Below are 26,550 nucleotides of genomic sequence, written 5' to 3'. Positions count from 1 at the left end.
GTTTATGTTTTGAGCAACATACAACTGACTTTGATCTCTCAGTTTAGTTTTATTTATATAACGCCATATCACAGGAAACTCCTTTTCCTGTCAGTCTAAAGAAGCTCAACTACAAATGTAGTAGTTACATTGAGATTTCTTAATATAAGGAATAGAAGATCAATTTCAATCATACATCCCAGTTTTTCTACATGATAAAGAAATGCTGCAGTAGTAAGTGAAAGAAATCTGTCAGAATTACTCAGTGGGGTTAGGTTGAAAGAAATATTGCAGGAATGCTGCCGGTAGCTCAATGCTCAGATTGTCTGTAAATATAAAATGAATTTTTCTTAATTCCCAACAGTTTTTTTCTTGCTGAAAACGTTTTCTGTCATTTCATTATGTTTCTGTTACTTAATCAATTTGCATAATATGACCGTAGCAAAATTTCAGAAAATGCAGTTAAAAGGCTAAAATTTACGCCCTCCTTCATAAAGCGATTCAGTGGGGTGGATTGGAGTCTTTGCTGGTCAATTCTGGCCCCCCAGCCTTATGTTTGACACCTCTCATTTAAAGGATCAATATCCTGACTTTAACAGATTTCAGTATAAATGCATTACATTCTGTAATGTCTCGTTCTGTGTGAAAACAGAAAAACAAATGATGATGTACAATCTTACAGGAGAATATGGTCATTTTTATATCTGATCCTGTAAGTTCCCACTACTTTATTTTGCACACAGTAACGTAAAGTAATCTTTAAAAAATACAGCAAGAAACTGTAACAAAAATACGGCAACGTAACAGTTTCACAGTAGCAATTACAGCTTCCTGAGGTTTAATTTCAAAGGCATGAAACTTGTTTTACTCTGATTTGAGTCAGTCCTGCAGACTTGTGTGCAGCATCTATAGTGTTAATTTCTTTTTTGTCATATCAGACTTGTGTAGCTGCTGCCAAGGGACATCAATGTGACCTGGCAGTCTTGTCATCATACTGTAACAGCAGACGCTAATGTGTGAGCTTGGCTGGGTTATTGTGGGACATTTGCATGAGAGCCATAGAGACAAATCTTGATGGTTTTTACCAAAGGGGGGAAAAAACTCCTTCTGAGACTATTTAATATTAAAAGTTTATGTCTTCATGTGTACTTGAAAAAATGCAAAGCACATAAACCCATAAAACTACGTCGCAATGATTAACAAGTGTTCAAGTGTAAAAAGGAAAGAAAAGACAAGTTAATGTGTTTCACTTACGCTAAATGTGATTGCTTGCATATTGCTGCAAATACACTTATGTTTATATAATGCTGGTACTGATGCCTTTCTCATAACTGTTCTGTCAGATTCACTCAAGATGCAATATCTTATTTTTGCATGCTTCCTCCACACAATACATATTTATTTTTTTAGGCACGGGCAAAAAGCTTCTTGCATTAACAGACCAAAACTGAATTTCATTTTTCAACCTTTCGTCTGTATCCCACTTTAAGTAGTACTGTATGTAATAAATGTCTAAATCATTCTGACAAACATAATCCTCTTCACTCACGCACAGAGATGCACACAAATAAATAACAGTGCCATCTCCTTTTTCATGTCATGTCATCTTGTTCTACATCCTTCTGATGACGCAGGTGATACGAGCAGGGTCTGCTAAATATAGCTTTGCACTGGAAATGTCACCACTGTCACATTCCTAGATTAAAAACCTCATCAAGTTTTCAAACATAAACCAGTTACATCCTGGTGGCTCAAAGTAAACTCATGAAATCAACTTACATCCTCGCTGTACATCAGCATGAATCATCTTTCCGTTTCTTACAATTGCCACCTGCGGTGTGTTGCTGAATAACGCCTGCAATACAAAGTTTGCATACGTGAGTGCATGTAAATGACAGATACCAAACAAGCCATGGGTAATCATGACTCAAGGGAAATGTAACATCAGTTAACAAGTAAAGCAAAGAATCAGTGCTGTGATAAAGCTACACATCTGACCTTCTGACGCAATTTATTAAGGGTCACAGATAATGAGTAATATTTGTTGAACATAAATAGTTATGGGCAATCTTTATGAGCATTTGTTTGCTACTGAATCAACATTAAAAGAGTTTTTTTTCTGACACATCTCTTACAATTATCAAAATGAGTCAAAATAAACAAAATTTTGGCTCCTGCTCTCTTTGCAACTGTTAGATATTTTAGACGTTTAGGGACATTACTTAAACATGCATAAACCTAAATATTAATAACTGATAACTAGCCGTTATTTTTATTTAATCTGTAAAGTCTCCTAAGCAGTCGGCTTTGGAGACTTGTGTCAGTCGGCTCTTTAATGTGTTATGGACACATAAGCATACTCTGCTTGGACAGAAGTACCGGGACACCCACACATTAAACCTACAGGAGCTGCTCAGCTGCTGGGTGTGTGTATGTTGCTTACCTGGGAATCAACAACAGGATGCACTATGAGAAGAAAGCATGCCGGGGATGCATGTGGGCAATGTTCAGCTGGGAAACCTTGGGCCACATGTTAAATGCACCTTGGGTACTTTTAACATGTGAAATACACATTTGATTGTTGCAGACCATGCACACCCTTATGGTATCTGTAATGTCCGTGGCCTCTTTCAGTAGGATAATGTCCCCTGACACAAAGTAGAAATGGATCAGTAATGGTTTGAGGAGCACAACAGAGAGTTTGAGTTGTTGACTTGGCCTCCAAATTCCCCAAATTTCAATCCAATCGAGCATCTGTGGGATGCGCTGGACAAACAAGTCCAATCCAGCATCTGTGGGATGCGCTGGACAAACAAGTCCAATCCATGGAGGCCCCAAGTTGCAACTTGCAAGACTTAAAGAATCCCTTGCTAAAATCCTGGTGCCAGCAGTCTAGTGGAGCCCATGCCTCAACGGGTCAGGGTTGTTTTGGCAGCAAAACAGGGTCCAGCATATATAGGTGGCGACAACAAGACTTAAATCACTAAAATAGTTTCAGATTGAGTAAATAAAAGTTTAACACTGGAGATTTGTGTAAATTTCCACTTTATTCCCTTGCTTTCTGACTTTGTAGGTTTGACAAAATCAGATTTTTGCAAATGATGTTTAAAGATTTAGCCTTTTTTCTTTATCGATGCTGAGAAATGTAGGCCGATTGCATCCAGGAATAGAGGCTTCAGCATGACACGGACGGTGGCACTCTATCATGCTTTTGTTTAGGTGTTGTGTCGCTATTTAATTGTGATTCAGTCTTTGTGAAATCATTTGTGTTGTGCAAGCATTCAAAGGGTGTCAGGAGTAAATGTCAGCTAACGTTTGTGTCCCAAGCAGACTGAGAGAAATGCAATTCTATTTCATTTGAGTTGATTCAATTTGCTGTCTGGCAAATTTTAATAATATGATTTAAATGTTGTTAAAGTTAAAAATGTCACAGTGAAACTGTAATAACTGGTGCAAGCGAGGAAGAAAACCTGCCTCACACAGAAGAGGAAGACATTAACCCTCATTTTGTTGTTGCCTCTGGATCAGCTGCTAATCACATGAATGATGCTGCTGGTGAACAAAGGGAGGGAAGATATTTTGTGGTCATATTCTCTCAAACAATACAAATATTACAGTGATTACATAACAGTGTGGAAATACTCTAAAAAGATACAGCAGTATGATTGTTATGATTATTAATATAGCAGTTATTCCATACATAACATTATCAACCTAAATAAATAAAGCTAATGTCTCAGCATGTGTCGGGTGCTTTCTTTTAAAACCCCAAAACACATCCACACAGACAATAGCTTAACCTCCTCCTCTTATGACAGAATGTATCTGTGTCTCTTTGTGTGTCTACGATGTACACAGGGAATCCATATAATCTATTTTTAAAGGTTCAATGTATTGTTGGCACAGAGCTACTATTACAAAGACTCTATACAACATAACAGGGGGTTATCACGAAACTAGAATTCCAGACTACTGATAATGCAGGAAAATACTTTTCAACACCACAGTGGGGAAAATGACAAATTTAAGAGGCTTTTATTTAAAAAATTAAGTTCTTTAGTATCTCCAGATTTCTAGTCTTTAGGTTCTGGTTATGTGCCTTCACTGTGTTCCCTGTTATGTCTACTCTGTGCCTGTTTCCATGTCCCGCAGTTCTTGTCTCTATGTCTCAGTGTCAAGTCCATGGCTGTATCCCAATTCAGGGTCTGCAGCCTTAAAGGCTGCATTTTAAGGCCGATTATGTCACAGCGACGCGACGAAGGCTGTCCCAATTCAAAGGCTGCTCGAAATGCGGCCCTCAAATGCGTCCTTCATGTCCCTGAATTTTAAGGACGTGGCGGTGTAGACTTCGTGGCCCAACATATCCCAGAATGCATAGCGCGGCGGTGGGTGTGGATAAATTTGCAGAAAAAAACGTTGGATGAGGGGCGCCGAAGAGTAAACTTTAAGTAAGTGCTGAATATTATGTCACTTATTTATGTGCAAATGTTTAATAACGAAGAACATTAAAACATTACTGTTGGCCACATGTCGGCAAAGTTATGTGACATTAGTGACGTTTATACTAACTTGGTTTTAAAGCCTTTACTTTAATATATACGCCGTTCAATAGCTGACCTTAATCTTACAGAGAATGATCAAAGCTCATGTAGAAACAAACAAACAAATGAACAAATGATTTCTCCTTCATTTCTGTCAAACAATGCTGAAAAGTTTCCAGCTGTTAGTATCATGGTTGCTAGGCAACCTGGGCAGCGCGACGGAGGCTAGACCGTCCCATTTCACAAGCCTCGCACTTCCGGCCTTAGCGGTCTTTGAGTACTCGGCCCTTGAGGATCGTTAAGGCTGCGTATTTTAAGGCTGCAGACCCTGAATTGGGATACAGCCCATGTCTCTGTGTTATGCTTCCTGTTCGACTTTGACAGTCTGTGTTTTTTGTCAATGTGTTCTGCTTTGCTTCCTTTGTCTCATTACGTCTGATTAGTCCCAGCTGTGTTTCCCTCCTGTTTCTCACTCCCTCGTTACTGCCTGTGTATTTAAGCCCTGTGTTTTCTTCTGTTTGTTGCTGGTCTGTCTGTGTTTCTTCTGCTTGTTATCCCCCTATGTTTCATTCATATTCCAGGCTCAATGTTCCTTGTTGTTAGTCTTTAGGTTCTGTATTCTATATCTCAGGTTTTTGTTCCTTTGAGTCCTTTTATTTTCTCCCAGTTTAGGTTTGTGCTTTAGTCTAGTCATTGCTATGTTCTGCTTGTGTTTGTTTCTCATTTCCTTACTGTAAATAAAGGTTCACTCGCAATAAGTCCTTTGTCAGTGCCTGCACTTGGGTCCTTTCTCTCACCTCTCTCCACGACTGCTGTCGAAGCCATGACCCGTTTATGTCCTGTGCTTTTTTAAACTTGGTGCCACATTTCATTACCTTATCTTATGGAATTGGTAAGGTAGGCTTCAGTCCAGTACTTTAAGAGAAACATAACACATTCAAACACAAGAAATCTGTTATTCTGCTAATTTAACACTTCCTAGTAATATTACAGATGGACAGGAACCACATTAACCTATTCTGACACTGTTTGTTTGTGTCAGTGCTGTTCCAAACTATTATCTAATCTAATGGTATTTTTGAGTAATGATTAGTAACCTAATATGAGACTTTTTATATTACTAGCATATGTACTTAGCGTACATATGCTGCCTACAGTACCTACTGTAAACAAGCAAGTAGCAGAATTTTGGTATTGAAAGTTACTATAAGTATAAGCTCCTACCATCAGAACCATCCACTAAAACTGATGCTTCTCCACAAAAGCTGTGACACTACTAAACAATAACTTACATGTACAGTCTTGACATGCAATATTTTTCTTTTAAATATATATATATATATATATATATATATAAGGTTGAAAAATATATAAATGTGAAATTTAGATGGCACACTGATGCAGTAGTTAACGCTGTAAACTCACAGGAAGAAGATCTGGCAAGCAGGAGTCATTTTGACAGGTTCACTGTCAGTCCAAATAGATGCATATTAGGTTCATTTGTCAACAACATGTCATAACTGATGGGACCATGAAGGACAATTTCCTGCCATCACTTCACACCTTAAAGCTAAAGCACACTTGGGTTATTGGCAGGAGCACAATAACCCAAAACACACAGCAGGTCAACTTCTGAATGGCTAAAAAAAAGGGGTTGAAGTGAGTTAGTCAAAGTGGGGACAAACCGTAAATGAGCTTCAAAACTTGCCACACCCGGGTAGTTTACCACTGTTTCTGTCTAGTTGCTGTTATACTTTTCTCAGCTTCAATCTGGAACTTTAAGACAAACACATACACAAATATTTGTGTATAAATTTCTTTCCCAGTAACTGTGAAAGACTCGTTGCCAGTTATCACAAATGCTTGATTGCAGTTCTTGCTTCCAACTCATCACTGTGTTAATGAGACAGAGAGGAAAGCACCAGACAATTAGCAGCCTGTAAGTGCCTGCATGTAAACACAGTCAATGGAAGTGGGTCACATTCCTGCTGCTGGTGACTTAACAGGTGCCTGGAGCGCCTTATTTTTCAAACAGGAAACACAAAGTTTTAAAGTGATAGAAACTGGAACAAGGGATATGTGGAGTGTAAAATTAGTGTTACAGTGCAGACAATACAACCCTGCACCTGTACAGATGTGGTGATCAGACTAAGTCGTAACAGGAAAGACATTAAGATCATACAGCAAATAGTTGCTGGATGGGGAAAATCAGCAAATTAGTTTAAGGAGTATATTTCTGCAGCATGTTTACAGAATTAGAAGCATTACACTTTTGTGTCCACACTCTGCAGATATGAATATGAATGAGGGACCAGTTTTGTCTCAGGTTAATTAACATGAGTCATGAGGGGAAACTACTGTGGAAAATGTGGCGTGAAACAAAATGAATTTGAGAAGAGTTTTTAAAAGAAAACTTGGCTGACTGGTGTCATAGAGTCAGTTGTTGCATTCTGTGATTCTGGCTCAAAGTACCCAAAGTCAGTGATAAACATTTAGTCAGGCAATGGAGAGATTAACTTGTATATGTATCTTCTTTAGAGTGAAGGTCTTTGACTGAGGTACTCAGTTTACTGTCTAAGCTTTGCAGCAAGGTGCTATGTTGATGAGCCCAACTTACTTTCTTTCGATGAGGAACTCTTGCTCAAATAGTTCTGCAGGCTTTCTGAAGGTCTCTCAAAGTTTTTCTTTTCACATTGTTTTTCACACATTTTTCAGTCCATGCCTTGTATTTGATCATTTCAGTAGTTGCTTTTTTTTCTTTGCCTGCTTGTTTGTTAAGTCATATAACAGTGGCCTATGAACGAATCAATCATTAAAAGTGCACCTAACTCATGGGATGAACCAGTGTTGTGTCTGCAGACAACTTAACAAAGAACCAAGTATCTTTAGACACTTTGTTACTAGCAGCTTTTGAGAAAAATACATAATTAGTTCCAATTTCTTAATTTGTACATATAAAAGATACCAAGGGCATACACTACACTTGTGGAAAAGGTGCATGCTTGTACAAATTCCCAGCCAGTGAAAGTGTGAGCTAAAAGTCAGTAGCTCAACACCTCTTGGATTCATATTCTTCCAAATTTAATTTGGTAGGGGAAGAGATGAAGCTAAGTAAGTGGCCCGTATCATTTTCATCACAAATCACACAAAAAAAGCTTTATCTGATTTTGTAGTGTTTGTTTGAGGTTTCTGGAAGAGGCCTGAGTACTCTGCTTTCTGTCACAGTGGAAAAGATTGGAGTATTCACCCCATCGGGATTCGCCTCTTGAAGCTACGATCACATGAACTGTTGCTGAAGTCGAGGTTCTTACCGAGCTGTTGTTAATTACACCGTGATTGAGTTGGAGATGTGGCGCTACTTTACATCAGGACAGATTCACCAAGTCAGTTTGAAGAGCTGCCTGCATCTTTACTCGGAGGGAAGCCTGGGTTTTTAGGAGGTGTTTTGCTTTCTCCATCATTTCCACTAAGTTTGCAGTAACTTTGATCTTCCTCCAACTAACCAACTAACCAACTATTGTTAATCTAAACTCAAATATATTCACGACACAAGCTTTTCTTTTCTTTCCTTTTCCATCTGTTCATGTTCTGGCTGACTCAGATCTGCAGAATGCTCTCATATCCTCTGTGGGAGCGCGCACACACACACACACCGGCCATTGCTTCTCCAAGCATTAAAGCCCACCTCACAACTAACCGGTGCTCCCCATCCATCTGTGCTCTCTTTTCATTCAGCGAGCAGGATTGCTCTGTCTCGGCTGAGATCCCTCCACCATGATCTTTAAGAAATCATTACGTTAACATAGTCACATTTTCCATCTCAGTTTGGATCATCATATTTACTGCAGGACCCCAGAACATGTTCCTTTGGCTGCGCTAACATTAGTTTATAACTGAGGGTGTAACTTATTATGCTGGTGTGTCTGAGCACCACTGAAGCAGACTTAAAGAAAGAAGCCTGGGAGAGATCTGCTGATCTTTATCGAGGCCAAGAGGAGCACATGTGGGTTTACTAGACCTTCACTTAATCTTTGATTGCTGGTTTACTTTCTTTCTGAAGGCTTATTGGCTTGGCTGTGGTTTGTGTTTATGCCAGCTGTCCATTCTGGGTCTGAGAGACAGCGCCTCCCTCTGGAATACAACTGTAAGTAGAACCAAAGCAGTAGAAACTCAGTGCCATCTACTGTTCTCATGGGGAGAAATGCCCGCAGTAATACTTAAATTAGTAAACAGGTGGATTGCTTAAAAAGTAGTTACAATGAAAGGACTCCACCCTGTTGACTAGACGATCTCTAAGGTGTTACACGTTTCGTGGCAATATGCTCGCTCGTTTGTTTAAAGAAGAAAACAAGGCAGCAGAGTCAAAGGAGTGCAGCTGTTATTTTTTGAGTGAAGGGTCTGGCAACTTAGGTGTGGAGAGAGATGCATGAGAGAGGCCTGGACCAGCTGCTGAGCTCTGGCAGCAGATGCAGAAAACTGTTGTAGTCCAAGCAGGGGGTGAATAATTCTGCATAATTTAGTGGGTTTTGGTGAGATTGTGTCCCATTTGTTTTGTAGTTGTACTAAGGTTAAGTAAAGTTATGTGTCGAATTGAGCTTTTCACTCCCAGGCTGCTGGTTTATGGTTCTTAGGGTATTTAAAAGTAAAATGGGAGGCAGAGGCCTCAGCTTTTTTGTAAAACCAACTCCCAGTTTGGATTTGGGAGACAGACATCCTCTCTGCTTTTAAGATTAGGCTTAAAATGTTTATTTTTGACAAAGTTTGTAGTTAGGGCTGGATCAGGTGACCCTAAACCCACCCTTAGTTGTGCTTCAATAGCCCTTGGCTCCTGGGGGGATTCCCATGATGCACTGTGTTTCTTCTTTTCACACTGTTTACACACCGCTCTGCATGTAGTCATTATTTATTACTAATTTCTGGTGCCTTTGTCTCGCCTCCCCTCCCTCAACCCCAACCAGTCCCCAAACCACTAACACTCAATATATGAAAATATGAAAGGTGATTTTTGTTATATTAAGTAAAATGTGGCCATTAAAATGTGTTCAGCATTTGCAAATTGATGAGGATCTCATAAATGATAACACGTTACTCTCACCTACACAGCATCCATCGGCCTTTATAGGTAACGATAAGTGTTAGTATCGGTAATATTGGCTCTGTATTTACTTGGTATTTGCAGGATTTGCAGGATCACACAGCACTACTCTTCACCTTAGAACGTCGAGCAGCTTGAAGTGACTTATTGTGATTCGACACATAAAAAAAAGTGTACTTTTAATGGAATGAAGCAAAACAAAGTCTTTATTTATTTATTTATTTATTTGACAGTACAGTCAGTTCTGTAGAATAGAACTCATCAGTTTTCCTCTCTTTACCCAAAAATAAACAACTCAAATGACTTTTCATTTTTTTCAAGTTAGCATGACTATCTGTGTTGCATACATTTACAATGCAATAATAGTTCCCTTTCATGAGGTTAACACAAACGGAACTTAAATCAACATACTGTACACAAATATATGGCCCTACAGCAGATTACTGTTTGTCATAAATTACATTCAGATGAATTGACACACACACACACACACACACACACACACACACACACACACAAAAGCAAAGCATACACACACACAAACACACATACACCATCTCCTTGTTTCTTCAGTCTTATCATTTGTTTTTTTTAATTACTGAAAATGGTCTGATTTTGACAAACACCTTGCTCTGCCATGAAGCATTGAGCAGTATCAGTGTACTGTCGGGTTTTTACCCACTGTTAGAAATGGAAATGTTTAAGATTTTACTATAAGTGCCAAAAAACTGATTAATATAATGAATGAAAGGATTCCAAATGCTTTTGTGAGATTTCAAAATAAATAAAATCCTCAAAATTCCTTCATTTAAACAGCTGTCATTACAGATGTGCTTACTTTTTACAATCCACGTACTTCAATGATTGCTAAGTATCTGTCTTTCCCCCCCACCCCCACCAAAAAAACCTTTGCTTGTTTAGTCATTTAATCATCAAGAACCACAGCAGGTCAGCATCCATTCATCCCACTAAACACTCACTGGTCCAGGTGCAATGCCCAAACTCGAACTCTAATGGAAACAATGTGCACAACAAAATGTCAGAGTGGCAATGAACAAAAGAAAGTCTGTTTGACAAATCGGATGGGTGAAAAAATGACTGTTGATGTGCTTAAAAATGTTCCCCCGCTTCATAAGCGAGCATCAAAGTGTGAGTTCAAACGGCAGCAACTGGACCCGCTTCAGTGACACCAAACCATCAGCAGGAAACTGTTGCAGACGAAACAACAAGCTGTTAAAACCAGCGTGAATATTTCAAGTCGCTCCATTTTTTTTACAGTTACATTCAGAAATCAAGTCTTGTTCAATATTGCTTTAATCCTTTTTTACTCCCGCGCATGCTTGACAGAATAAATAACAAAGGTGTCAGCATGTATGCAAATTATTCTGCTACAAGGGGCACATGCAATATGAGCAAAAAGAAATAAATGAAGGAAACTAACTTCAAGCCTGCACGACAATGGTCCCTCCCAGTATTCACCAGCATATAACTTTGGTTTACGGTGAAAGCTCAGTGGTTAGCATGTTGCAGAGGTTTTTGCAATGTGGCAGCTTCCATCTGGATTTTGCAGGACTTAAAATGTTATCGACCACTTCATGCATCGAAATCTCAATCAAATCACCCAACATTCATTGTCGTCCTCCAGCTGACTAGACAAATACAAAAACAGAGGTGAGCCAAAATTGGGGGGGGGGGAGTACTCGTGTTCTCTGCAGGTCTGTAGTCACAGTGCTTTAGCAGATGTCTGTGTATCTAGACCTGGTCTGTATCCCCCTTCACGTGTGCACCAAACGCCCCCCAATTTTTTTAAATGACAAAAACAGAGAGCCACAAACACCTTAAATTGGCATAGGTACATTTATGTACCCTCTCTACTGCATACCGTACAATAATTATAATAAAGGCAACATAAAATATGAAGTAATCAACTAAAACAAACGCAGATCCATATTCCACAGACATACAGTATGTTCGTTTTTAGGCACATAAGAAAATTCAGTCACAGCAAGAGGACATAAAGCCCCAATCTGGATTCTCTCTGAAAGTATAAATTACAAAGAGGGGAGGGGTTGCTGGCAGAAAATAATCTCGATCTCTAGAGCCATGGCCACTGCTACGTAGCATAGCTTTCGGCTAACTCCACTGCATTGCAACACACACATAATGCAGGAGTAGCATTCATAAAATGCAGTCTGGACTACATCTGTCACAATTAGAGACAAGCACGATCTGAAAGGTTTTAATAAAGACATTAATAGGACCACTGTTTGTATGTTAGTTTAGTCAGATTGTCTTTGTCTCTAACCGCGACTTAAATATAGAGCAGATCACATTTAATGAGTCGTCACTGCAGAAATCACAGTCATTCAAAACTTTTTTCTTCCAGTTTCTAAACTGAAGATCTAGTTTCGCTTTGGCTGACGCTCTTTGGCAACACTGGACTGGACACGACAAACACTCCTTGGCTGCACATTGAGTTAAAAGTTAGAAAGCAAAGCCAAAAACTGGAGGAGTATCTTGTTTGTAGTATCAGCAGGTTTACATAGGACATACACATTACATCTGGTGTATGGCCACGTGTAATCTTAAAAGTAAAGATTACATCTGGTGGTGTGAATGCACCGACTGTGTAGTCCAACAGTGCAGTGTAGAACCCCAGTTTCTGCATAAATCAAGAAAAAAAAGAAGAATTTGTTACATTTTTCTGCAAAAACAGGTAACGTGGGGGACATGCGCACCAGATTGGGCCTTTAATATTATACTATATGACACAGTATACTGTATGTCCAATATACTGGGCAGTTACAACACACAAGAAGGCAACATCATTAGTCTGGCCTGACAGAATATGAGTATAACACAGTGTAACAGTTCTTAGCCAATATTTCCATCCCACCTCACTTATCATGACTGTTTAGAAAGATGAATAATTGTAGTTGGACTCTGTCACTCATCTGTTTTTTAACCTTTTTCTTCCAGGAGAGATGACTGCGGTGTAGTTGCTTATGCTGTTTTGTTTTGTAAATGAGTGTGTGTGGGTGTGCACGTGTGGTCGTGTCATAAGTACTGTACTGCTCTGTAAAATATGCGAGACTGTGTGTTGTAATATGATGTAATACGCTTAATGCTTCCATTATGTCCCGGTTTCTTCATCGTTGTGTTGTTCATGTCTGGTCGAATCCCCCACCTCGCCGTTTGGCCTGGTGTGTCTCTGTATTATCGTCTGCGCTGTGACCATTTCCAGTGCATTTAGACTCTGTGGTACGTGCACGCCTTTTGTGACCAGTGTCTTCTTTTTTGTTTGCACTTTGCCCGTTTCCGCTGTGAGTTGTTGTGTATGTGAGGTTTGCATCGTATGCGGTATGAGTATCTCTGTGCTGGGGGGGCCTCCTGGGTCTTTCATCACCATGCTGGCCCCCACCATGGCGGGATAGCTTCGATTCCTCCTCAGTCCTGGAAGCCCCCCACCCAGTGCGCTGTTCCCCAATCCAGCAGAACCAAAGGGGCCTAACAGAGTACTTCCAGATGAAGCTGAAGCAGAATGTGGGGAAAGGGTGCGAAAACTCTTCAGTTTGTCCACAAGCCGCAGATTCATCATCTCTGTTTGGTTGTCATCGTCCACCTGGCCCTCCTTCTCCCTTTCTGCCTCCCCCAGCACTTCCCTCAAAATTGTACGAGCCGGCTTAGAAGCGAGGAAGGTATCGTAGTACGGCGGGTCGTCATCGGAAGGGCTGAACTGAAACATGGGGCCCGTAGCTATCGAGGAAGCCGATTTGGAGTGAGGTGAGCTGGGTGGGCTGGATGGCTGAAGGAGGAGGAGGGTGTCTGGACGTTTTCCCAGCTGCTTCACTACATCCTGCTCCGGTCTCTCAGTGCACCTCTGTGCTTGAACCCCTCCCAACACTGCCGAAGCATCCAGCCCTCGGTCCCAGCTGCGTGGGTTGTACACTGAGGCAGAAATTCCATTCTCCAGCAGGAGGCGCACCAGGCCTAGAGAGGTGCTGGTGGTTTTAGTGGAGTCCCTAAGGTTGGTGGAGGACTCGGCGAGGGAGAGGGAGAAGGAAAGGCGGCGAGGTGTGCAGCAGGGTGTGTAGGAAGGCGTGGGTGGGGCTGAGAAGGGTACAGGGGAGGCAGTAAGGGAAGGCGTGCCCGGGCAGGTACTGCTCTGACACGCAGCCATGGCTGGGCTGGAGAGGAATGGAAGGACATAACAAAAGAAAAATGATGAGTAAGCATAACCAAAATTATACAGACACCACCAGCCTTTAATATGACTATTAAATCTTATCCTGTTCTGGAAGACTGAGCCGTGCACACAAGTTTAAGCTCAAGTCTGCACATTGATTTGTACTCTTAAAACTCAGAAACATCAAGTCTGATTGACACATTGTTCACACATTAAACAATTTAATCACACAGTAAGTTAGTTAATCAAGCCCCGTATACATGGTGAAGAAACATTAAGCACAGCAGTCCAATTTGTAGCCCTTAACCGCTCTGCAGGGAGTACACCGTCACGTGACATTTATCTAATAGGAAAAGTGGCAGAAAAACTGAGAGTGTAAACTAACTGACTCCAAGATGAAAGCTGACCTTAAGCATTAAAAGTGAGTGATCTCCTTTCAGCCAATTCTCAGAACGCTTTGTTCAATCCCCCCCCCCCCCAAAAATGGACCTCTTTGCTTAGTTTATTTCCACCGAGTATAACACAGTTAGATTTAATCAGATTGGATCAGTGATTGGATTCCTGGATGTCAGGTTTGTTAGTTACAAAGCGGCTTCTTAACAGGGAAACTTATGAGGCAAATAAGAAGCACACTGTCCAGTGACTAACTAGAGGACACAGCTTTTAAAAATGACATTTTTGTGTTTGGAGAGCTTTTTCACAGTTTAGTGCTTGTGAAATTTGCCTCACGCAGCTGCCCACAAGTCGCTGCCCACTAAGTTTGACCAGACAAAAGAGAGACAGTGCAAATTCCCCAAAGTTATTCTGCTTCACACACCAGCAAATCTTTAGAAATGCACTACCATGCATTTCCTCACCCATGCGCACACTAGTAGGTGCACTCAATGGGTCTGCTCTACTTCGGCCATAACAACCATGTGATACAACTCCAGTTCTTCTTCCTCGTCACATGACCTGTTAAGCCAATCAAGACATTGAGCGTTATGCGCCAGGTCTACGGCAACACAGAAGCCCTGTCTGGAATGAAAATCAGAGAAAACCTGGCTCGTTCAATTACTTACTACTTCAGGTCTGCCATTTAGTACAGATATAAAACAATATGTCTGACTGCCAGCTGTTGTTTATCATTACACAAATCAGGCTAAAGACAAAGGTTTATCAATTAAGTATTTAAGTGTTGATGTGTTTTTTTTACCTGGGAGATGCAGTGGTCAGCTGATCAGAGGGGTGGAGAATCCTGCAGGTGGTGAAGGTATATGTGGAGCTAGTGTGGGACATACACTTCCCTGGGAAAAGAACTGGAGGAGAAAGGAGGGGAAGGGGAAAAAAAAAAGAGAGGGGAAGATTTTTAGTGTTGACACAAAATAGACCAAACACAACAAGGCAAAAAAAATGTTAACAACAACGTGGAGAAAATAGACCGTGGGCATAGTACAGGACCCGAGCGAAAGCCCCAGCTAACATTAGCCCCCCCAGTATACTTGTTTCTGTTAGAGAAACTCGAAGTCTATCCCAGCTAATAGCCTTGGTTGTGAAAATGTAGTTGCTAAGGGTGAACCTCGACAACAAGAAGCAGCAGCTGAATCCGTCACACACTCATCTCATGTGACTGAATATTCAGTTTGTATACCTAAAGTATAAAGATGCGTTTATTCCGCTTTGATCTTTTATAAATTATGAAACACTTAAATGAGATAGAAGAGTTAAGTTATGAGGCAGATTTTTCATTGCAGTGGTATTAAAGTTACCAAGGCCACACGGGGCTGATTCACTGCAACACTTTAACTTTTTAGTGTTAATAAAGAGATCCATGCCTCTCAAGTTGTGCTCTGCTTTTACATTCATATTAATTACAGTTATAGCACTACAATGTTTACACCCTTTCTAGAGTTAAGTTCACTTGAATTTCTTGCATTAATTTGTTTTATTATTCTCTGTGTTTCCCTGTACTGGGAACACTTACAAAGGTTTATTCTAGTCTGCGCCTCTTCTCCATTTTAAATGGTACCATGTTGACTTAATAAAAATAAAGCTTTGGGTTTTAAATTCTCTCTCTCATTTTTGGCTCGTAGCCGTAAAGTTAAAGCCACCCACTCCCACAAGATTTGTACTCTGGGACAAGAGAATATCAATGGCACGGCAGTCATCCACACCAAAGCTGCTCAGTAGGCTCCAATATTAGCCAGCCGCAAGTGTTAAGAGTTCATGTGACTCGAACAGCTGCCCCAACAGCACTTGACCTGCCAAATTTCTTTCTGTATCTGTGTGCCTGTGTGCTACAAAACAGTATAGCTTAGCATGAAATATTAAACCCTCCTGCTCCTAAATAGTGTCTAAAATGTTTTATAGAATATGCCTAAAGATACTAAAGACTTTGCAAAAGATGAAAAACTTTGAGTGTAAGCGTAATTGGCTGAAATAAAGGGAAAAAAGTGGCAGCAAAAGAAAGTGTGAACTGAGAAGAAAGGCTGCAGATGGAAAATGACGGAAATGAAAGAACAAAAATAAAAACATGTACTCTGTCTCGTTGCCGTTCGCTGGCTGCATACACGGGGACAGCTCCTGGGGTGGGTGCGTGTGCAGGTGTGTACACATGAGCATGATCATGCAGGATGGGATGTCACGTGTCCAATGAATCCTTTCTCCTGCCCCTAAACCCGCCACCCCTCCTGTTCACCCTCGTCCCCTTTATCCCCATGCTCCAGGGCAAACATGAAGGTGTTGTGGTTTGATGCAGTGCTGTAACCCCAGCTAAGAGGCTCCCTCACCAGGCATGCGGTCCACAGTGTTTGGCTGTAAGGTTTGGCGCTCTTTGGGGTCCACATGCCCGTTGATCTCGGGAGAAAAAGGCAGCGGAGAGGAAGGGGACGTGTTGGAGAGAGGAAAGGGCATGCTTGCAACATGTCCATCATTTCCCTGAACTGCTTCTGCCGCCCCGCAGATCGTTCCATTCAGTGCGTCTGACTGGCTGATTTCTTCAGTGTTGCCATTTTTGTTGCGGCAGACTGCGGGAGTAGAGGTAGAGCGAGGCAGATCCGTGGGAGCAGGGCTCTCCCCTAGCACGCCTCTAAATGAGTCACATGATACTTCATCCTCCTCTGGTTGGTCCAGCTGCCAGCTGTCCTCCTGTTCCTGTTCCTGTTCGTGCGCTAAAGTGCGGAAGCCCTTCGTGACCACACCGGGCCGATGATCCAGCAGAGCACCCATGTGAGGCTGAGCCAGCTGCTGCCATGCGTGGAGCGTAGCAGAGCCTAGGAAAAAACACATCTTCAAGTTACACGAAAATCAACAGCAGCTTCAGCTATTTTTAACAAGTTCATGACCTCCTTTAAACACGCATACAGAAAAAGTACCACAAAATCTGTGATTGTCGATTACAGATACAGACATGTTCTTATCAAGTTTTCAATGATCACAGGTTAAACAAACTACATCTCTTTAAACTCTAAAAGCACCTGATTATTGCAGGTGAACACAAAGACGTCACTTATGTTCAGGAGGTGTTGTTTATGTGTTGAAATGTGCTTGAAAACTAGAAAATTATTGTTAGCACGTTATATATACGCATATATAAACTAGGCTAAGCTCCAAAGTAGAGACGGGAACACAGACAATGCACGTCAACATATACAACAAATGCACATTCTTAGATTATAACACTGTCACAGCGTTTCTTTATGCAGCACACAGAGACTCTCGCACACAGCACTGAGGGTGGATGTCACGACAAAGGAGGAATGTCTATAGGCCAAAGTGTCTTCGCACACCAAACTGCTTGAATTTCAAGTCTAGAAAAATGGTTTTCTACTAGAGATGCATTTTGAGAGATGCCAGTGCAAAAGAACAAATGCAGAAGAAATGAGAGAAAAGGAAAGTGGAAAATGATGAAGACTTTATTCAAGAAATCACCAAAGAAAGCAAACAAGGAGAATAGAACAAGAGTAAAGTGCAAAGACCAAAGTGAACTGAAAGGCCAACAAATGACGAGTGGAAGAGGTGGACAGTACATACAGCATCATGACACTGATGAAAGGCTCAGAAATTTATGAAGAACCCATGAAGACAGATGAACATTTAAGAAATAATCACCTGAGATTGTTTCTACATTACTTCTTATTTCTGCACCACTGTTAGACTTGAAACGAAACATTTCCGTGTCTTTTTGTTTTTTACATTTTCATAAGTTCATTTTCTTGGAGAACACATTTTTGTCCTATGACGCAAATGGTTGCAACTTCAAGTTTGGACACTAGGTGGTGCCATCGTACAAGATGTAAGGAAGCTTTCAGTTCTACTGGACAATACTGAGAGTGGATGGATGATTGAAGAGGTCACAGGTACACGTTAACAAAAACAGGTTTCTGAGATTATAAATATAGTGATAACTGCTCTGAATCGACAATCCAACACTAAGAATTCAATAAATAATAAATAAAGCTCCTCTATTAGAACAAGGCATCAGAAACATGTTCAGCATGTGTTCAAAAATACAGAAAGTGCATTTCAAATACCATACAGGAAATCACTCACTGCAAATGTGTCAGTGAGCATATGTTGTTATGTGCTAGGTAGGCTTTTTAACACATTATGGCTGTGCACAACTTTATAGTTTGAGACACGCTCCAATATCCAAGTACAACACTTGAATAAAATATTAGGAAAAGAAATCATTAAATCTACTTTGTATAAGGTACTGTGTGCAGAACGTGTTCATTGAAATATTCTCATTCTTAAACTGCAGCCAGTGCACTGCTCCACACACAGCAGGGTAACCTATATTTCAAAGCTGCAGCGCAACTGCGTATGTCTAAAATAAAAGGAGTGCTGGAGATTTAAACTACCATCCTGTTGCACCAACCTCTCCAGCAGACCTGTGGCTACAGCCAGGGGAGGCTGTGAGCTTGAGAAACTGCTCAGCTCCATCAAACTGGAGCTCCTTCGCAGCTTGTTAGGATCTGGTGAGGCGCTCAGAAAGATCTTGGACTGATTGCATTTGTGAAAAATCAGGTATTGATTCTCATTCTGAGTTGCTTGACTTTGGCTTTCACAGCCCTGGCTGCGTGCTCTGGGAGGAGTGAGGCTGGAATTTTGCACCTGGTTCTGATTTTCGTTGTGTTTTTCCTTCAAAATCTCATTTTCATTGCGAAAGGCTTTTTCACTGCTGAAATTCTGATTTACTTTTTCATCATGTGGAAGATTCGAGGACTTGTGACTCTGAGAGGAATAATCACCTTCTAGCGGCTTTACAATCTGCAGCTTCTCCGGCAGGTAGGACCTGGGTGTGAATGAGTACCCCGACCAGATGCTTCCAACTGAGGTATGTGAGGAAAGCGAGAACAAGCTTTCCGTTGGGGTTCCTGGTCCTCCTTTTTCCTCCTCTTTGGCCAGGTAAGCCAGCTTTCGCTCCCTCTCCTCCTCGAAGAATCGTTTTTCTGAGAGGTAGTTGTCCCGGCGGAGCGACAGGCGACGCAATGCTGCCTCCAAGTCCCTGCTGCCCGGAGTCCCAGGGGTACCAGGGGGGCGCTTGTTGGAGTCCTCTGACCTGAAGAGGGAGACAGACAGTTTTTTGCAAAGTTAATTTCTATTTTGAGATAATAAAATGATAGTTTAATTTAATTCACTATCAAAAGGGGAAAAAATAAGAAGAAACCTTAAATAATTGTGTTATTTCACTCTTAAGTGTATAAAAAGTCATTTGGAAAAATAATCCAAATGTTTGAAGTTTTTCAACTTACTGTCAGATATGATAAATAAACACAGGAAATTATTTGTGAAACTGGAACTAGAAGGTGTTTGCCAAATCTTGAAATGAGAACCTTAATCAAATTTCAAAACAGCTGCAAATGAGCACTCTGTTAATTACCTAACTGGGGTGCTTCTAAATGAAATACATTTCATCAGGTCATTATGCTTCATCACTCAAGATGAAGCGATGTCCATACCCGTCATCAGGCGTCTCCAGGATACTGCTAGTCCTGTTGTCTAGGATGATCCCACTTCCTGTTTCACTACCATAAATGGAGTTGGAGCGTGGCGTGCCCACCCTGCTGGAACGCCCTGAGGTGAAGCATGAAGTCTGATTGGAGCCTGGGATGTTGAGAGGAGAGGGGGCTAGAGAAGAACGCTGCTGACGCATCAGATTGAGGTTTTTCACCGTTTGGAAAACTCGCTTCGGATGCAGTCTGCAGACACACAAACGTGGAGTTGATGGATGACTTTTAGATTATTACAAATGATTAACATCTGAATCAGATCATGCTGTGGAGGAAAAAAAAAAAAAGGATATGTACCTCTGCTCTTCTACGTCTGGATCATCCATTTGGAGTTCCTTCCTCATGGTGCCCTCTATTTCTGCTGCCAGTGAGTCCTGGAGAAGAAACAAATTGCTACTTGGGAACTGAAGATGTTGTGATGCAGACAGACAGTCTCTCATCTAACTATGTACATTTAATTTGCATTGTAACAACCCTTAAAAATTTAACTCCATCACTCACCATCGGGAACAGGCCCAGGGAATGGAAACGCCTCGCTGTGCTGAGCGGGAGAGTTTTATTTCTCAGGTTCTTCAGTTCCTCCTGAGCTTCATGGAGCATCTCCATACACTCTGCATACTTGTCTTGCAACTCCTGCAACTAAAAGTGAAGAAAGGAGGAAGAGCTTTACAGAGAAGAAAATGAGACGCATTGAAGCAGAGTGTTTCACCTCCAGCCTGGAGGTCATTTGTTTCCTGTTTATCTCTCAGTTACATTTAAACAGTGAAAGGACTGATTTTCATACAATTTGCTTCTCGGAGAGACTGAGCTTTGCATGCTGTTTTATTATGGTATAAAATATGTTTTTAAAAAGGACTTTACTGTGGGTGCTAAATTTGGTGATATAATAATATGTGAAGACAGGAGAAGCCATCAGCAGCATCTCTACTGGACCAATAACATGTGTTGATGGAAGCATGTGGAAGGTGATTATTTTATAATTAGCATCCTAATAATAAAGTAATCATTTTTAAATCATAAAATCTAACAAAAAAAATACAAATCTGATGGCAGGAATATATATAACTGTCATACTACAAATTTGCCTCATCTGGCAGCAGCTGGCAATGCAGAAAACACAGTGCTGTTGCCATGGTGACCAGGCCCTGGACTGCCCTACCTCAGCAGTGAGTTGTCGCTGGGCGTCTTTGGCTGCACCCAAGTGCTGAGTCAGCTCCTCATTTTCCAAAGCATACTGACAACACGGCAGACAAAACAGGACAACAGGTGTGAAACCGACTGCATTCAAAGTATTTTTAGCGTTTAATGTAATCTAAGACAGAGATCGGGACTTTCGTACAAGCTTGGCCTTCTTCTGGAGGTCGACTATCTGGGAGAGGAGGTGTGTGATCTCCTCCTGCTGTCTGGAGGAGTCCTCAGTCTTCCTAGCCAGCTCTTCAGCCAGAGAGGAAATCTGCAGGTTGGCATCGCCTGGGAATGAGAACAGGTGTTCAGCAAAATACAGCTTATGGCCACACTGCTTAAACAAAAAAAGCCACTCACGTATTTCTTTGACACAGTCATTGACAAGTTGCTGCTCTTTTTCCTCATAGGAGATCGTTTCTGTCTCCAAATGACTCGCCTGGAGGGAAAATGAAAATAACAACAGGAAATAACATTATTATCCTAATAAATAACTTCACATCACAGCAAAGATAAGATCAAGCTTATAATTCATATAAGACTTTCTTATATGAATGTTTTTGAAAGGGAATCTATAAGGTGGCAGTGAGACATGCTATGATGTATGGTTTGGAGACACTGACAAAAAGACTGGGGGCCAGTTAGAAGATTTTTAATGGAAGTGACCAGAATGGACAAAGTCAGAAATGAGTATGTGGCAGGGGTGCGGTTTTTGGCTCAGCGGGCTCGAGGGGCAGTGTCAGGGAGGCTGAGGTCCAGATGAAGGGAATTAGGCTGATGAACTCTCTTTTCCCTTTTAGTGATGTCGGGGACCGGCAGTGTGAGCGTTGAGTCAGCTGGAAAACTGTCCATGGCTGAACTAGCAGTGCCGATCTAAACACATTGGGTGTGTGACATATAAATAAAAGTGACTAAACAGTTACCGAACGCCGTGTGGGTCTGAGTCATTCACTGAGTACTTCAGACTGACAGCTCAGCTCAAGTTGAATATTTTGGAGACAAAGTTAAAGAGGCAAGGCTGGACATGAGCAGAGGAGGGACAGTGGATATACTGGACAAAGGATGCTGAAGACGGAGCCGTCAGGCAGGAGGAAAAGAGGAAGACGACAGTGGAAATTCATGGATATAGTGAAGGAGGACATACTGAGTAGTCAAAAGAAGAAGAAAAGTAGTTTTCTAGTGTTAGACTATCATGCAAAAAAAATAATACCTCAGATCGCAATGATTTGTTTTCTTCCTCCAAATCCTTGAGTTTCTTCTGCAATGACTCCAGGGGGAAAAAGTTTGGCGATGACACACTTGGTTCACTGGGACGGACACTGTGAACACACAGGAAAGAGTTGCGCTTGTTAGTTTAAGTCCTTCAACAGACTTTATATATTTCATTAAGAAAACCTGTTAAAACCCAAAGAACTTTTAAGTTAATTTGTGATATTATTAGGATTAATTTTTTGTTTTGTTTTTTTGGAACAATAAGGAAATATACTGAGCAGCAAGGAAAGGAGGTAATAAAAGGAGACTTACGGTGTAGAGGTAATCGACTCGCCGTCGCTTTCTTCGGCTGCACTGGTGTAGAACTGTAACAGCTCATCTTTCATAGACAGATCATGGCGCAGCTGAGACACCTATAAGGAGACGATTAACGTCAGAAGAAGATGGGGGAGGGGGGGGCATGCAAGACGTTCAGCTCATCACAGACATACATTATTACACAGTTCCCACCACCAAATACTGAAGCACTGACGAGTACACATATTCGTTGTTTACCTCCTCTCGTATGTGCTCCACTTGCTCCTCCAGCAGTTCATTCCTCTCACTGAGGGCTTTGTTTTTCTTCAGCAGTGACTGTCCGATGCGAGCCGCTAACTCCAAGTCACGCTCTTTCTGCAGAGACAAAGCTGCGTTTAGCAAAATGAATTTCAATAGTTTAAACATTTGCAAAGACCAGTGTTAGTAATTTTCCCCTGTTTCAGGTCCACGTAAACTAAACCTCTCAACCATTAGCCTAGTTTAATATATAGATGCTTGTTTCAGCTGCTCCTTTATTAGAAAAATGGGTTTGAAGGATCTGTATATTTGATTTAACACAGAGTTTTTACACCAGACAACCTTTCTTAGCGTGTATCAGAATTACTAAAACCAGCTTTAAATGTTGGGAAAATTCAAATACATCAGTGAAGAAAAGGACAAAACAAAAGAGAGTGGCAAAAGCAACACGATATCCACTAATCACTAAATATGAACCTCAAAAGGAAACCTTTGTACATCAGCCACAGTGTGCACTGGAAAACTCCCGTCAGTCAACATGAGGCAATAATTAAAAGCTTATTGTTAACTAGCCACTCCTGTTTCTATCACTACATCAACAGGACTATTTATTGTACTATTAAAAGCTACTAGCAAAGCAAATACTGCAATAGTTTCATGTGCTACAAGAAATAAAAATAACTGAACTGATCAGAAACATACAGATCTGACATTAATTGTGTTCGCAGTAATGGAAGTCATGTGTTTGGTGATGGTGTTGTTTGTCTAAGCCATGCTTTCACAATGCTGTCCGGTTGCTCAGGTTCATACTTTAACAGTGACGTCACCCTGTTTTCCTCCCTGCTTTACATTCTGTTGGTCAGCGCAGTCAGCTGAGGAGGATAAAGTTACATTTGAATATCAGCCGATGGAAACAGCTTTTATGACGTTGCTTTCTTTGTCGCAACCCTGATAAATCCGCCCGCGTTTTGACTATGACATAACACCATGTGACCGAATGGCCTTGCAGACCCTCTGACAGTGTCCTGGGTTCCTGGTTATTCTACTTTATTGAATTTTACCTCTTCCAGCAGTCGAGTGACAGCGTCAATGTCGCTGTAGGTCTTCGTCATCTGGCCCACTCTGTCAGCACACAACACTGCAGACACAGAAACAGTGAAAGCAACTGAGTGCTGAACATTTCCAGAAGAAGCTTTAACAGTTCTTTTTTTTTTGGACTCTATAATATAAATCATGTTATTAAATCATAATCTAGGCTGATTTCATGTGTGCTTTCATATCACTCAAGACAGAAAAAAGCACTATGGGCAACTTTTTGGGCAATTTATTGCCTCTTTAAAGATTTTCCATTTCTGTCATACATGCAGATACCGCCAAAGAAAATTAAATATAACATTTAATATAATAGAAATAAATAATATATTATTACCATTTTCAATAAAATGTGAGGTTGGATGCTTTAAGGAGTTAGTTTCCATTTTTATACCTGACAAACATGACCTGTATAAAAGTAAATACTTATAAACATGTCCAGTTTTGGGATTTACTTACCTGGATGATTGAGCATGCATTAAGACATTTGTACAATAATGTGTTGGAAGAAAAGGCATTTTTTTCTCCCTCATATAAAGCTCATAGTTATAACGGGTGTGGGCTGTGGGTGTGGAGTGCATTAGCTTTATTTATCTTCATGCATATGCCCGGTTTTACAGCCCTGTGCAGCACACAGCGCAGACTGGACTTGACAGCACTAAAGTCATGAAAGCATAAATACGCCAACAATGACCCTCCGCATAGCTGAGGGTTTTTGTTCCTAGCAAACGACTCAGAAAAGATAAGTTATTGAATAGTGACACAGAGGTCAAAGTGAAGGGCCACGCCTCAGCCATGCTGCTTATTATTAACTCCCTCAGTCCTCAAACAGAGGAGTTTACATCTGTATGACTTCATAGTTTAATTTGGAAACATGATTCATAGACAGATAACCTGCATAAAACAACAAAACTAGCTTGTCTGTTCCTTGATACCAACTTGTTTCATTCAAATTTATTTAAAAAAAAAATTATAGCAACATTTTTAGAAAGTATCTTCACTTGTGAGTGCAGATTTTTTTTTTTTTTTAAGTTTCCACTGCATGAAAAGTGAGACTTTCATAAATGAACATTGCTATAATTTCCTGTGGAAATGCACATTAACGGCAGAAACTCGGGGGCAGGGAAGAATGCTTTCACACCAAGTTTCAGCCTGAAAGGACTGCAGTTCACCCCCATACCTCTGCTCAAGCCCAGGGGAGCCTTTAAAATGTAAATGTTGTGAGCTATACAAATGCAAATCATAGTAGTATGGAGCCATCAAGCTCCACTAGTTACACACATTTCTAAAAAGGTACCAACTCCATTTTAAGATCATCTCTTTTTGATCAGGCTTATTTTAGTTGTAATCCCATAAATTGTCACTGATAGATTTGCAATATGTCGGTAAGCTCACTAAGATAAATTACGTTATTTGTAACCAATAATAAATTGTTAATAAGTAATTTCATCAACATGCTAAACTGTGTGACGTTCTGGCAGAATGCAAAAGAGAGCCGGCCAATGTAAACAACAGATTTTCATGTCCTTGTGTGGTGCAGACCTCATATGGCTGCTGGAAACAAGGAAAAGGATGCTTGATGGAAATAAAAGTTAATAATGGATTAAATCCTTAACCAAGTAAGCTAACAAAAGGTAGGAAATGTTGAAGCACTACGAAGGCATTTTATTTGATTAAATAAGGCCACCTTGGCTTGTTTGCCCTTTACTTTTTGCCAAAAGTTTCACAGGCAATTTCAAATCAGGTCTTCACCTAAACCCTGCATCTTATTTCTATTTATTTTTTATTTATTTTTTTTTTACTGTTTTTGTTGTTTGTGTCCTTTTGTGTCATTTTTACAGAGACAATGATAAGCTGATAAGTTCAGTACATATACTGTTAGGACTATTACCAAACCCACATTTGTCTGCTAGCACTACAAGTTTATTATAAGTTAATTAAACACGGGATCTCTAAAGTCAGGAAGTGTTGTTCTCTCACGATCCTGATTGCTTGGGCCACGTTTCAGCATAAAACAACAAGTTGTTGAGTTATTTAAGTGTTTGCACAGATATGGACTGAAACCTCAACTGGCTTTTTTGTGTGAAAACGAGCCGGTTGAGAAGGTTCAGGAATGTTATGCTTCCTTCTGGATGCCTCATTTTGGAGGTTTTCCAGGCATGCACAAGTGGAATCATGCACCTGCTGCATCTCATCTCTATTGAGAGGAGACTTGGGATCTCTCTGGAGGAACTGGAAAGTGTAGGGAGAAGAACGTAGAATATCCTGCTTTGCCTGCTGTGAGCTGACTTGCATAAGTGGAGGATGGATGGATGGCACTAGTGCACTGACATGCCAATATTCAAGCTACCTTGATAGTAATACTAAAAATAAATGGAAAAACAAAAAAAAAAGAAAGTCCCACTTCAAAGAGGTTGATCACAAAAGGCTAACTATCTGTCAGACACAAGTGTGTCTCACACACACACACACACACACACACACACACACACACAAAGAGAAACATCCACGCTCAGTCTTTTCTCATGTTTGCGTTGCTGAACCACAAACTTACTGGAATAATTTGGTATGAGGAAATCTGTGTACGTGCACTCACGCACAGACACAGAGACAACACCCACAAGACATTTATTTACTTGATATCTGGGCTAATAGAGGACTCTGCTGCGGATAGTGAGAGTGCAGCCTGTTTACCTCCCATCTATCAAACTCTCC

General features: G+C 40.8%; 1 protein-coding gene across 5 annotated transcripts in view; it reads right to left on the bottom strand.

Moving 5' to 3' along the window:
* Positions 1-9,815: 9,815 nt before the first annotated feature.
* trak1a (trafficking protein, kinesin binding 1a) overlaps positions 9,816-26,550 on the bottom strand; it is a 39,244-nt gene continuing 22,509 nt past the window's right edge. For all 5 annotated transcript variants that reach the window (XM_084942791.1, XM_084942788.1, XM_084942789.1 and 2 more), the window contains 14 exons: positions 23,805-23,881; positions 22,744-22,860; positions 22,501-22,601; positions 22,187-22,295; positions 21,337-21,415; positions 21,134-21,264; positions 20,954-21,028; positions 20,296-20,433; positions 20,092-20,168; positions 19,744-19,983; positions 19,033-19,343; positions 16,570-17,052; positions 14,997-15,099; positions 9,816-13,802 (listed from right to left, as the gene is read on the bottom strand). In XM_084942791.1, coding sequence (XP_084798917.1) covers positions 12,749-13,802; positions 14,997-15,099; positions 16,570-17,052; positions 19,033-19,343; positions 19,744-19,983; positions 20,092-20,168; positions 20,296-20,433; positions 20,954-21,028; positions 21,134-21,264; positions 21,337-21,415; positions 22,187-22,295; positions 22,501-22,601; positions 22,744-22,860; positions 23,805-23,855 — 3,069 coding nt within the window. In that variant the 5' untranslated portion in view covers positions 23,856-23,881 and the 3' untranslated portion in view covers positions 9,816-12,748. The remainder of the gene's footprint in view (positions 13,803-14,996; positions 15,100-16,569; positions 17,053-19,032; positions 19,344-19,743; positions 19,984-20,091; positions 20,169-20,295; positions 20,434-20,953; positions 21,029-21,133; positions 21,265-21,336; positions 21,416-22,186; positions 22,296-22,500; positions 22,602-22,743; positions 22,861-23,804; positions 23,882-26,550) is intronic.

Source organism: Perissodus microlepis, chromosome 11 (genome assembly GCF_051167445.1).
Source record: "Perissodus microlepis isolate ML-2025 ecotype Zambia chromosome 11, ASM5116744v1, whole genome shotgun sequence".
Lineage (NCBI taxonomy): Eukaryota > Metazoa > Chordata > Actinopteri > Cichliformes > Cichlidae > Perissodus > Perissodus microlepis.
The sequence above is the reverse complement of the archived record's forward strand: the minus strand, read 5'-3'. Positions and strand labels throughout refer to the sequence as shown.